Genomic DNA, 14,376 nt, shown 5'->3' with positions numbered 1-14,376 from the left:
GTGGGAGCTAAACAAACCATAAAAAAAAAAAGCAAACAAAGAAATGTGAAATTATCTCATTTAACAGCTGGTGAATTAATAGCTAAATTTGGTTATTTACTGTTACTCTTAATTCCTTATTATTAGGAATATGTTATTTAAGCTCAATCCTTAATCCCGATATTCACGATTGATTAATCGTTAATCATTCCAATTCAATACTAGAACAAAAATCTTACTTCTTCCCTCCCCTTCCCCCCCCCCCCAAAAAAAAATTTCAATTTTACAAAAATCTAACTTGTAAATTATTTAACATTAGTGTTACAAACCCATCTAAAATACTAATGGCTTAGTTAGTTATGTGGTGATTGAAGCTGAGCTTGGTAGGACGAACCGTGTGTTCGATCCCCCGCAACAACAATTAGGAGGGGGCTGGAACCTATCCATCCAAAACTCACCCCGAATCCAGATTAGGCCGATTAGCCTTAAAATGATGATTAGCCCTATGATTATGATCAGATCCTTAAGCTTTACGGCTTCAAGGGACTGGTGGTACAGGCTAACCTTCTCCCACGCCGGGCTCGTGTCAGTGTTGTCCGATCTTGGCGAAGGAACCACCATGCATTGTTGGGTTCCAAGGGTGTACAAGCAATCTAAGCCAAACCTTCTCTTGGTTTATGGGTTTGGGGCTAATGCTATGTGGCAATATTCTGGTGTTCTTGACCATTTTATTCCCAAGTACAATGTAATATAATTCTCAGCGTCATAACTCGCTTCTTATTTTCATTGCTTATTTATATCCTTATATATAGAGGTGATCATTTGCGGGTTTAGACGAGTAACAGGTCGGGTTTAAATTTTTTGGCCTAATAGGGCTAAAATGGAAAAACCCAAGCCCTTTCTTACGGGATTGACTTCTTGCCCGTACCGGCCTATTAAATGGGCTGGACTTTTTCGGAGGCTAGTGTGCCTAAATATTTTTATGTTTTTCACTACCTTTAATTAATTTGTTTTAATGTTTATGGTTTAAAAAAAAGTGTTTTGCTTTAATTATCTCTAAAATTTCATGTCCCATATGGTAAAATAAAAGTGACAAGTTAAAATAATACTCCCTAAGATACTCTTGTAAGAATGTGAGAAAGAAGTAAGTTATTGGTCTTCAATAGAAAAGTTAATAATGTAAGTGAAAAGTTTTTTTCCAATAAAAGTACATAAATAGTATGTTTTCTAGTGCTTTTAAATTAATATAAAAATATAAAAAATAAAAAATAAAAAACAAGTATAACCGACTCACTCAAAAAATTATAAAATAAATGTACTTTTTTCTATAACGGGGCAGGCCAGGGGCGAAGCTATGTGGGGGCCTAGGTAGGCCATGACCCCCTAAGATTCTAAAATATATTGTAAAAGTTGGACTAATGAACAACTTACCCTTCCTTGGCTGAGTTGGTAATTGATGTTTGTTGCCTAAACGCTAGTTGCATATTCGAATCCAGTTGCTAGCATTTCTTGTTTTTTTTTTGTTTTTTTAATTATTGTAATATTTGATAAATCTATCGTTTCTTGTTTACGAAATCCTTTGAACATATATTCGTTTCTCAAACTTCTTTTATTGTTTTCATTACATTTTTTAAGTGCTTTAGATTTTTCATGAAGTATTATTCAATGGAAATAGATAAAAAGTATGTTTCCCAACAAAATATATATACATTTAATACTTAATAGATATTACTTAATTTTCGTTACCTAGCTACTTTAAACATAACGGTACTTATCCGGTGTTACTTCAAACTAGCTTCTTTGTTTATGGTGTTCAAGTATTTTAGGGTTCGTATCTTCAAATATTAAAAAAAATTGGTCAATTTATATTTTACTATAATAAACAATAACAAAAAGATAGTTGAATTGATATTGAAATTGTAGTATTTTATTTTAGGGAAGTAGACAAGTACTCCAATACAAAATTCCGGCCTCCCTTGTACAAAAGATCTGGCTTCGCCCCTGAGGCAGGCGAGTTTGTCCTCGACAAATATTACCTCGTCCATGTCAATCCGTTAACATTAGTGGGTTGCCGGGACGGGCTAATATTTCTTTTTTTCAAAAGCATTGTCCAAGTCTGCTACTTAACCGGGCTGGAAGGGACGGGTTTAATTGGTCATCCCGCCCATAAACAACTTTATTATATTATGAACTTCATACAATATTTTTATAGGTATATGTACCAGACCTCTTATTCTTTGGGAGATCCTACACCACCCAAAAGGAAAGGTCAGAAACCTTCCAAGCAAGGTGTTTGATGAAGCTAATGCATATACATGGAGTTCAAAAAGCTAGCTTTGTAGGGATAAGCTATGGCGGTTTCGTAGGGTATAGCATGGCAAACCAGTTTCCGGATGCAGTGGAGAAGGCGGTGTTGTGTTGCACCGGGGTTTGCCTCGAAGAGAAGGACTTGAAGGAGAGGTTGTTCAAGGTTCAAGACTTGGATGAAGCTGCTAAGGTCTTAATGCCTCAAAGTGCTAATAAGTTGAGGGAGTTGATGAAACTCTCTTTTGTTAAACCTCCTAAGGGAGTTCCTAATTGGCTCTTAACCGATTTCATAAATGTGAGTATAGGCTTATAGGCTTCGTTCTATTGGACTTATTTTGACTGAACTTCTATTATCTGAAATTATCTAAACTTAACTGAATTTATATGAACTTAACTGAACTTATCTTAATTTATCTGAACTTATTTTGTCTGAAATAAACTTATTTGTGTGTGAAAATGTCTGAAAAAAACCTTATTTTTGCCGAACTTATACTCTCCGTATCTGAACTTATGTTGTCTGAAATAAGTCAAAATAAGTCGAACAGAACAGAGCCTAAGATCTCCAGTAAACAGACACTAGGAGTGACACGTGTCACTTCGTGGTATAAAATTTTCCCGTTAAAAACGTTTTCCTAAAAAGTATATCTACTTTATGTCTTTTTTATCTTCTATTATTTTTATAAACGGTTTATGTATAGAAAAAAATGCGGAGTAGTGGAATATAGAATATGACAATTATAATTTGTTTAAAACGATTTTGGTAATATTTTAGTCAAATAGGTATATCAAATGGAAATTTTATTTATTTAACATTTTGGTCAAATTAGCGTAATAAGCATATAAAATATGTAATACACAGTATAAAAGGAATTGTATATTAAATAATTAAATGAATATGTTCAAAATTAATTAATTATGCATTTGCTTTATGTGAAGAAATATATTTGTCAAACATTTTATTAAAAAAACCATCAAATAATAATTTTAGTTATATGCGTGCTTGCACGGGAACTAATTTATCTAGTTAGTAACAAAATTCATCACGTGTTTTGGTGCTAATATGTATAAACCAATTAAAATACACGTACATGTACAATTGTACACTGCGCAGGCGTATGTAGACGCATTATTGGTGTTTGTGGGCGTTCATGAGTTATATGAATGTCCATTCAATTGTTTATGCAGGTTATGTGTAAAGAGAATTGCTTGAAGAAATACTCAAGGATAGGCAACTCACAAATTTACCAAAGATCCCACATGTAAGTAAATAAATTTTATTTTGGAAAAATTGACATGAATGATCCCGACTTTTACTCATTTTCTAAAAATAATCTCATGTTATCATCTCAAAAGTTTTGTTGCATTCAGTAAGGTCGTTTTCCTTACCTATAAACTACGAATTTACCAAAGATCCCACATGTAAGTATAATCAAATTTCATTTTTTTCATGGCTATGATTTTATAGCATTTTATTTGTCAATTTATATACGCAATTCATAATTCGGCCGACTGACGGATCTATGAGAGGTGTCGATTCAGTAGCGTTGTTATATATCCTTACCAATATACTAAGAGTAATAGGTTTTACTAACGTTCATGTTGAAATTGCAAATACAACCAACAATGATAATATGGGGAGAACAAGATCAAATATTCCATTTGGATCTGGGAAACCGATTGCAACGGTATGCTTCACTACTTCGAGTTTAAAGTAAACGTTTGAAACACTTCATTCCTAAATATTATCTCTTAGACATGATGAAATGGCGGGCCGGGCCGGATTCAGATTGGGTTGAGGCATACAAAACCAGCCTGATATGTCGGGTCGGCCCAACATTCGGCCAAAAATTTGCGTCCAAACCCGCTATTTCGGGCCTAAAATACCGGATTTTTAGGTCATTTCGGATCGGACCAAATTTATAACTAAAAGGTGTAGCTTTATGTTGCCCAAGCCCGACAAAGAAATTTCAACTTTCGGGCCGGGCTGGACCGAACCGGACCCGAAAAAAAGGCCGAAAATTCTGCCCAAACCTGCAAAAAATCGACTCTACTGGCCGGGCTCATGTTGATTAGGTCTATAAATATCTATCGCTTAAGCATTATTTATAGGTCGATCGACCCTTTTATGACTTATGAACATAGAATATGAACTTGTGTACATGAACGTACAGGCACTTGGGAAGTAATGCGCAGCTAGTGGTGATCAAGGAAGCAGGGCATGCAGTAAATTTAGAGAAACCAAGGGAGTTTTTAAATTTAGCGTCACAGTCCCGTCGGATCACTAGTCAAGGCTACCCGATGTTTTAGCTATGCTAAGTGTGCTACGAAAATGGCTAAGTAAGGATTGCAAGTAAGAGAGTGTTTGTAAGAAAGCTCTTTGTATTACTTGAGAGTGATTACAATGTGTTGGCTGATTTTCCCAAATGAATGAGGAAGCCTATTTATAGGCACCCAAGTCCCTAGCCTAGAACATTCTACACTCTAGAATATTCTACACTACTCTTTACAAAGAATGCCCTACAATTTTCTAGAATGTTCCCACCTCCAAGGGAACCCTCTATACAAGGAGGTCTCTAGAATTATCTCCCCTAATCTGTACAGCAAGGTTCTACACTCTTCCTAGCTAGAACCTTCAAGAAACAACCAAGCTAGAGTGTCCAAGATGCCTCCGGAGCACTCTAGAACCTTCCGATGCACAACCGTGCATACCTGCTGCAAAACCGGGCCCATGCGGGCTTCAAACCCAAAAACTGGCCCGACCATTGTCTTCATTGGGCAAAAATACTTTGGGCCCCCAAGTTTCAGCCCATTTGGATATCGTTTGGTCCCCCAAACGACCCATTATCCGATGGACCACCACGTTGCCCGATGGTGCCCAACAACCTTGCCGCCACCCTTGGCGGTGCACCGCGTTGCCTTGCATGCTGCCACATGCGATGGTGTGGGAGGCCATCCGTGACATTCTCCCCCACCTAAATTCTTGACGCCCTCGTCAAGATGTCCCGTTGCTCGTGCCCGCGACCCGTACCATGCACCTCGTCCATTGCTTTGCCGCTGCACGACCCCAACCTTGGGCACCTCGCCCATACGATAGGCAGTATACCTACCTTGCTTGCTCCTCCCATGGAGCTTCACACGATCAGCAACCTCTCGTGCCCACGACCCGAACCACACGTCCTTTTTCCTTCGACGTCCCTTGGTTGCCGTTGCACGAGCCTTCAAGGAAGAGATTCTCATGCATTCTTCCTTGTCCCTTGCGAGTCGAATGTCGACCTCGCTGCCCTTGTGTGTGATGGTCAGCACGCCATCACCTACTCGAAATGGTAGGACCGAGTCTAGGAACTCCATGCCTAGCACCACGTCCTCATCATCCATGTCGACCACCATAAAGTCGACCTTGCCCCTCCACTTCCCCAAGCGGATAGGAACGTCCCATGTTTTTCCGTACACCGGCGTTGCCTTTGAATTGACGGCCTTCATCTCGCCGCCGACCCGAGTGAACTTCACCCCTAACTTCTTGGCTGCTCCCCGCGCAAGAAAGTTGTGGGTTGCTCCAGTATCCACGAGCACCCGACACGGTTCCTCGTTCACCTCTCCATGCACGACCATCAAGTTTCCACCCGACTTGATGCCCTCTCCCTTCATTGTCGTGGGTGCCATCTCCCGTGGCACGACCATGTCCCGCGGCCTGCTGTCCACGACCCCAACATTACGGAGCCTCAAGTTGGCGAGCTGGACCTCCTCGTCCACTTGCATCGCCCCTAGCCGTCTCTCGGCAGTTGGCTCCTCCTCTGTAGTGCCGACCATGGCACTCATTCTCTCCAACTTTTGTCGGACGGGGCAGTTCCTTGCAAAATATTCTCCATCACAAAGATAACATTTCAAGGGCCTGAACGACTTACCTCCGTCACGACCGTCCCGCTTAGGTTGGGCCTTGTCCTTGCCATGCTCCGCATGCTTGGCCCTCGGTTGATTCGATGCCTCCTCGTTGCCTTCTTCCTCATCGAACCTCCGACCCTTGTCCCGTCTTGAACTTGGCAGCTCATATAGGGACTCCGCCACTGCTATGGCCTCGGCAAGATCCTTGGCTCCTCGTCGCCGCACCTCTTGCTCCGCCCATCGTTGTAGCCCATCCATAAAGTATATGAGTTGGGTCTTCTCCGGCAACCCCGATATTTCTAGCATGAGTGAAGTCAACTCCTTCACGTACTCCTTGATCGATCCGGTGTGCTTCAACCCACGCAGCTTCTTCATCGCAATCTCTTCGGAATTCTCCGGATAGAACTGCCTCTTGAAGTCGGCCTTGAACTCGTCCCATGTCTTGATCGAGCACAGCCCCTTCTGTATGTCCAACTCACGCCTTCTCCACCATAGGATGGCATCCTCCAAACAGTACATGGTGGCGGTGGAGATTCTCGTAGCATCGTCATCCAAATGCATGGCCTCGAAGTACCTCTCGATGCTCCACAAGAAATTATCGATAGCCTTCGAGTCCCGCTTGCCTTCGAACTTTGACGGCTCCGGAACCTTCATCCTTGGTCCCTCTAGAATAGTAGCACCCCCGGCCACTGCCGCCTTTAGTAGAACCACGTCCCCCTTGACGGATTCTAGTTGCTCCTTCATGGCATTGTAATGCCCCATGATGGCATCCCTTAGTTGTGCCACCTCTCCCCGAAGTGTGGCAGCAACCTCATTAATGAGGACGTTCACGGCTTCCCTTGCCTCCTCGGCCGCCGTCGTAGCCCCCAGCTCCAACACTTGGACACGGCTATCGACTCCCTCGATGCCTTGCCCATGACTAGAAGCAAGCCCCTTTAACTCTTCGAGTTGCTGCTCCGCAAGCCTCATGCTGTCGACGAGGTCCGCCGTCGCCAGCTCCACTTTAGCCAAGCGACCATCAAGCTCCGTGGTCGATGGCTTCCTCCTCTTGGTGGGATCCTCCACCACGCCAGATGCACCAACACTTTCCTTCATTGATGCCATACGATCAGTCTTCCGATCAGAATTTCGTCCACACAACAGCTAGCTCTTCAACGTCAACGATGTTACGTCCCAACGAACGTTCCCGCTCTGATACCACGTGTCACGTGGTGACTATTTCCAAGCCTTATGCACGCTGCCTACTAGCGTCACAGTCCCGTCGGATCACTAGTCAAGGCTACCCGATGTTTTAGCTATGCTAAGTGTGCTACGAAAATGGCTAAGTAAGGATTGCAAGTAAGAGAGTGTTTGTAAGAAAGCTCTTTGTATTACTTGAGAGTGATTATAATGTGTTGGCTGATTTTCCCAAATGAATGGGGAAGCCTATTTATAGGCACCCAAGTCCCTAGCCTAGAACATTCTACACTCTAGAATATTCTACACTACTCTTTACAAAGAATGCCCTACAATTTTCTAGAATGTTCCCACCTCCAAGGGAACCCTCTATACAAGGAGGTCTCTAGAATTATCTCCCCTAATCTGTACAGCAAGGTTCTACACTCTTCCTAGCTAGAACCTTCAAGAAACAACCAAGCTAGAGTGTCCAAGATGCCTCCGGAGCACTCTAGAACCTTCCGATGCACAACCGTGCATACCTGCTGCAAAACCGGGCCCATGCGGGCTTCAAACCCAAAAACTGGCCCGACCATTGTCTTCATTGGGCGAAAATACTTTGGGCCCCCAAGTTTCAGCCCATTTGGATATCATTTGGTCCCCCAAACGACCCATTATCCGATGGACCACCACGTTGCCCGATGGTGCCCAACAACCTTGCCGCCACCCTTGGCGGTGCACCGCGTTGCCTTGCGATGCTTGTTGCCTTGTTGACTTCGAGGCGCAATTCCACACTTCCTCCTAATCAAGATCCTGCAAGCATCTATTATATTCATCCTTCGGATGCGAATTCCACTCAACTGGTCACGTTCAAGTTCAATGGTGAAGGATTCACCAGTTGGAAGAGATCAATGCTGCTTGCTTTCTCAGCTAAGAATAAAATTGGCTACATTGATGGAAGCTATACTAACCTGATCCTGGTTCAGTGGAGAGTAAAGCTTGGGAAAGGTGCAATGACTTGGTATGTTCTTTGATTTTAGGCAATCTGGATGATAAAATTGCTAAGAGTGTGATGTTTTTGAAGTCAACTAGAGATGTCTGGACTGATTTAGAGGAGAGGTTTGGCTTTGCATCTTTGGCTCAGATCTATTCTCTTGAACAAAAGCTAGCTGAAATTGTTCAAGGAGATAAGAGTATTTCAGAATTTTTCACTGAGATCAAGTCAGTTTGGGATGCAATTGAGGAAGCTCATCCACTTCCATATTGCACTTGTAACAATTGTACTTGTAATGTTACTAAAAAGTTCTTTGACAGACAACAAGAGAAGATGGTGATGCAATTTATGATGAAACTTTCTGATCAGTTTGCTACCATTAGAGGAAATATATTGATGGTGCCTGCTTTGCCCAAAGTATCTGAGACATACAGATTGTTTGCTCAAGAAGAGAGACACAGAGAAGTTTCTCAGTCTAACAAACAACTGGAAACATTAGCTTTTGCAGCTGAAAAGAGGCGTTTTGGAGGAGATCATTGGAATAACAACAACAACAACAAAACTTTCAGAACACAGCAGAATGGTGGTTTTCAATCTGGCAACACCAACAAATATGGAAGAACAGGTTCCAGTTATTTTTGTACACATTGTCAAGTGCAAGGGAACAGTGTGGATAGGTGTTTCAAGATTCATGGCTATCCACCAGGTTTCAAAGGTTCCAGAGATTCCAAAGTAGTTGCATTCTCTTCTGGCACCAAATCTGATATTGAAACATCTGGTATGCAACAAACTGTTACTGCTCCCACTATAACAACAGAATAATATCAGCAGCTCTTGGATATGATGGCTAAGCAACAACAACCAGCTTCTGGAAATCAGCCTAGCCTTGCTATGATGGCAGGTATATGCTTACTCTCACAATCTAATTCTAAATGGTTGTTAGATAGTGGTGCATCAGACCATTTCTGTCATGATTTGTCCCAATTCTCTACTTGCAAACCAGTTGACATACCCAACACATACATAACCATACCAGATGGCAGCAAAATTCCTGTAACACATGTTGGCACTGTGGATTTGAATGCTGACATTACTCTACAGAATGTCCTATATGTGCCAAATTTCAAATATAATCTCATATCTGTTCACAAGCTGTGTCAAGATTTGAAGTGTGAAATTCGATTTACTCATGATAAGTGCTTTGTTTATTGTCAGAAAGGGAATTTGATTCCTCTTGGTGATGTGAGGTCAGGTCTTTACAATGTGGCAGAATTGCAGAAGAAGAAACAGGAACATGTTTGTAATACAGTCTGTTCTAGCTCTGTAGACAATGCTAAACTTTGGCATTTAAGACTTGGACATCTTCCCTTTAGTCAGTTGAGATTAATAAACCCTAAGTGTGAGGTGACTACTTGTATACAGGATACAATATGTCAAGTGTGTCCTGCAGCTAAGCAAACTAGAGTTAGCTTTCCTCATAGTAGCATCAAAACCACTGCTCCTTTTGAGTTGGTTCACCTTGATGTATGGCGTCCTCATTCTGTAAAAACACCTTCTGGATGTAATCAGTTCTTGACAATTGTAGATGATTACAGCAGGTTCACTTGGATACACTTGTTAAGAAATAAGAATGATTCTGTTGCTGTTATGACTAATTTCTTCAATACGGTTCAGACACAATTTGGTGTTATGGTTAAATGCATTAGATCTGATAATGCTAAAGAGTTGTGTGAAGGAGATATGAAAAAGCTGTTTCTGAAATTTGGAATCCTAAATCAAACCAGCTGTAGTGATACACCACAACAGAATGGGGTGGTAGAAAGAAAACACAAACATCTTTTAGAAACAGCAAGGGCTTTGTACATTCAATCTAAGGTACCAGCCAGATTTTGGGGTGAGTGTGTGTTATGTGCTGCATATTTGATCAACAGGATGCCATTGCAATCAATCAATCTTGATTCTCCATATTTTAGACTGCACAAAAATACTACTGACTTATCTCATCTGAGAACATTTGGCTGTCTTTGTTATGTGTCCACATCTAGAGTAGAAAGAACCAAACTGAACCATAGAGCAACACCATGTGTTTTTATGGGATACTCTACTTCTCAGAAGGGGTACAAGGTTTTAGAACTTGATACAAATAGATTCTTTGTATCAAGGGATGTTCATTTCCATGAAAAACATTTTCCCTTTCATCTCTATCACAAACACAATTCTCCAAACAATTCTTATACACATGCCATCTACTTACCTGCTATTTCCTCTCCTGTAATCTTTGATACACCTGATTTCTCTTCCCCAGACACAATATTCCCATCAACAAACTCACTCTCCACTCCTCAGGAAGAATCTCCCTCACAAGACACTATATTTCCTTCCCCAAATTCATCTCCAAACTCACCCTTCACTCACACTCAATCCATTTCTTCACCTATTTCTGGAGATGTTGATTCCACTCCACCTACTCCTCATGAACATGTTACATCTGAGAATACCCCTACAAACTTTCCACCTAGACAATCCACTAGAACACACAGAAAACCAGCTTATCTAGATTCTTATCAATGTTACTCATCTATCCTAAATTCAAAACCAATCTCTCCAGCTCAGTTCACTCAGCATTGGTGCAATTTAGTGTCTTATGACACTTATCCTGAAGAGTTCCAAGCTCTCCTATCACATCTTTGTGACATCACAGAACCCCTCACTTATGATGAAGCAGCTAAACAACCACTATGGGTGGAAGCTATGCAGAAAGAGCTCGATGCACTTGATCAGAATTTTACTTGGGAATTGGTAAAACTACCTAAAGGAAAAAAGGCTATAGGCTGCAAGTGGGTGTTCAAAGTCAAGTTAAAGTCAACTGGTGCTCTGGAAAGGTGTAAAGCCAGATTAGTTGCAAAAGGGTTCAACCAGAAGTATGGGATTGACTATGAAGAGACCTTCAGTCCAGTAGTAAAGATGACAACTGTCAGGTGTTTGATTGCTGTTGCAGCTAGCAGAAACTGGCCTCTTTTCCAGTTGGATGTTAACAATGCATTTCTCCATGGATATTTAAAAGAGAAGGTGTATATGCAAGTACCAGAAGGCATTGATAATCCTGATAACAAAGTATGCAAGCTGCTCAAGTCCATATATGGTTTAAAACAAGCTTCAAGGCAATGGCATGAAAAGCTTATGACTGCTCTTGAAACACAGGGGTTCATTCAATCCAAGCATGACTACAGTCTGTTCATTCACAAACAACAAGGTCATATTAATATAGCAGCAGTTTATGTTGATGATATCATCCTTACTGGTACAGATCACAAAAAACTCACTGCTTTGAAAGCATACTTGCACCAAGAGTTCAGTATCAAAGATTTGGGGAAGCTGAACTATTTCCTAGGTATTGAAGTTGGCTATTCTTCTGAAGGTATCATTCTTAGCCAAAAGAAATTCACCAAAGAATTGCTCAGTGACTGTGGTTTTGATATCACAAAGAAAGCAATCACCCCTTTACCAGCTAATGTAAAGCTAACTCTATCAGATGGAGAATTGTACACTGACACAGAGAAGTATAGATCACTGGTTGGGAAACTTAACTTTCTAACTCATACCAGACCAGACTTGTCCTATGCAGTTCAGTTGTTAAGCCAGTACTTGCAAAATCCTAGACTTCCTCACATTACAGCTCTACAAGACACCTTGAGATACTTGGCACACACAGCAGGACAAGGTATACTTCTAAAAGCTTCAGAGTGTATCAGGTTGCAAGCTTTCTCAGACTCAGATTGGGCATCTTGTCCAGATTCTAGAAGGTCCATCACTGGTTATGTATTGCTGTTGGGGGGTCACCAGTTTCATGGAAATCCAAAAAGCAAAACACAGTTTCTAAGTCATCTGCAGAAGCAGAATATAGGGCAATGGCTGCAGCATCATCTGAGGTAACTTGGTTGGTTAACTTATTGGAAGACATGGGAGTTTCTAATCTTAAACCTATCAGCCTTCACTGTGATAATCAATCAGCATTACACATTGCTAGGAATCCAGTGTTTCATGAAAGAACGAAACACATTGAGATTGACTGTCATTTTACACGTGACAAAGTGTTAGAAGGCCTTCTACATCTTGCTTACTTACCCACTGAACATCAACTAGCAGATGTTTTTACCAAGCCTCTTTCATCTGCACAATTTCAACTATTATTGTCCAAGATTGGAACTTGTGATGTTCCATCTTGAGGGGGACTGTTAAGCTTATACATGTTGCACAATTGATCAGCTTGAGCATTAGTTCAGTACGTTCTACATTGTAGTGCATGAGAGTTGCCACGCTGGCACTTTCAGTTAGTATAGCTTCCTTATTTCTAGGAGTTAGTTGTAACAGATTTCAGTAGCTTCTAGAATGTATTAAGCTATAAAAGGCCTTCATTACTGTAATAATTATTCATTAGTTTTTGATCATCAATACAAACTCTCTCTCTTTTGATCACATTTTGTCATCTTTCTTATTTTGTACCGATTAGTTATGAGAAGAACTTGTAGCTCGAGTTTGCGCGGTGGCCACTATTAGTACAATAGCCAGCGGTGGCCAATTCAAGTGCACGATTAGTGGCCACCATGTTTGAGTGGTTTCAGTACAATAGCCAGCGGTGGCCAATTTGATTTTGGAATAGAGTATGAAGCATGAAATTATTGGGGTTGAATAATTTGGGTCTTTAATGATTTTAAGTTGAAAATATTTTAACCTCCCTTTTGTTTCTGATATGAGTTTGTTCTTAAATAATTCAAGGTAAGTGTCTTTTCTGAATAATTTGGGTCTTTACTGTTTTGTCGAGATTTAATAAGATATGTTAATATGAACAGAACATGGTTTCTATGTTATTAAAACAGGTCCAACTAAGTGTAAATTTGAAACAGAGCCATTAATGAAGACAAAAGCAAAGTTATAGGTGGAACATGATATTAATAAAGACAAAAGCAAAGTTATAGGTTTTATTTTTTGATTACAGATTAAACAACAATGTCATGGAGTGTAATTCAATAAAGGAAGGGAGATTAATGGCTAATCTGGAATATGGCGTAGAGACAATATTCTCGGCGGCACAGTAAACTACTCGACGGTGCGGTAAAGTTCTATGTTAACATAGATAACAACATATATAGTTATTTTTTTTTTTATTACAGATGGTACTGAAAACTAATGGAGTCAAATTCATATACGGCAAAGACGGGAGAGGGAGAGTAATTGATAACCTGGTTGGTGTCGGAATGTCAATGTTCTCATCGGCAGATGAAGGAAACGTTCTTGACGGTGCAGCAAGTTCTCAATGATTTTGTGAAATCCTTTTTGATTGTGGCATGAACTGTGTAATTCGATTGTGTTGCTTGAATTATTTTGAAATCCTTTGACAAATGTTGGAATTAGTCAGTGAATCATTACCAATTTCGCTGCTTAATTGATCTTCTTACCATATTAAAAAATAATGGAATTTTTGTGAGAAATGACCTTTTACATTCAAAAAATTGTGACAAATGACCTTTTAAAAAAAAAATTGTAAGATTGGACCTAAAATATGGTTTTTTATTGTGAATTGGGACCAACACTCGTTTTCCGATGGTCAACTCAATTTCTCCGGCGTTGACTTGCGCGTGAATGGCACATGACTTTAAAAAATGACAATTTTTTTTATTTCAGTTTTTCCCTCCATTTTCCCCCCTTAACCACCTAAAAAAACATAAAAAAAATTAAAACCCCCTCCTCTCTCTCCTCATTGCTGCTTCCTCGACATTATGGGTTCAAGGATTCTTCATCAATTTGTAGCATATTGTTTCTGTAAAAAAAATTCGTTGCTTTCCCTTTATTTTCGTTGCTATTCGTACCAAGTAAGAGTAAAAGCCCCAATTTATTTGGTCCAATTCGTCCAATTTCATAATTGTGGAATTTAGGGTTCAAAGCCTTTTTTTTTTTGCTTAATTCGTTTTATTTGGTCTAGGATACACAACCAGGATCGGGTAAAATTTGGGCAGTTCTTTGCCACGATTATTAGCTCAACATTAGTCATTTGGTAGCAGAAT

General features: G+C 40.4%; 1 protein-coding gene across 1 annotated transcript; it reads left to right on the top strand.

Moving 5' to 3' along the window:
• Window positions 1-253: 253 nt before the first annotated feature.
• Window positions 254-13,794, top strand: LOC110792659 (uncharacterized). The gene is made up of 4 exons (XM_056842932.1): window positions 254-724; window positions 2,192-2,581; window positions 3,472-3,545; window positions 13,311-13,794. Exons 1-4 carry the CDS (start codon window positions 470-472, stop codon window positions 13,408-13,410), a joined length of 819 nt encoding a protein of 272 aa, XP_056698910.1. The 5' UTR covers window positions 254-469; the 3' UTR covers window positions 13,411-13,794.
• Window positions 13,795-14,376: the final 582 nt, after the last annotated feature.

The sequence above is a fragment of the Spinacia oleracea genome, chromosome 4 (genome assembly GCF_020520425.1).
Source record: "Spinacia oleracea cultivar Varoflay chromosome 4, BTI_SOV_V1, whole genome shotgun sequence".
Lineage (NCBI taxonomy): Eukaryota > Viridiplantae > Streptophyta > Magnoliopsida > Caryophyllales > Amaranthaceae > Spinacia > Spinacia oleracea.
Note: the sequence above shows the minus strand (reverse complement) of the source record. Positions and strands in the feature narration are given on the sequence as shown.

What these genes read in the sequence shown, in the direction of transcription:
- LOC110792659 (XM_056842932.1), top strand. Translation starts at nt 470, where the DNA reads ATGATGATTAGCCCTATGATTATGATCAGATCCTTAAGCTTTACGGCT. An exon ending in TCTTAACCGATTTCATAAAT is followed by an intron (nt 2,582 to 3,471) that starts GTGAGTATAGGC and finishes TTGTTTATGCAG; the next exon opens with GTTATGTGTAAAGAGAATTG. An exon ending in ATTTACCAAAGATCCCACAT is followed by an intron (nt 3,546 to 13,310) that starts GTAAGTAAATAA and finishes TTTTGATTACAG; the next exon opens with ATTAAACAACAATGTCATGG.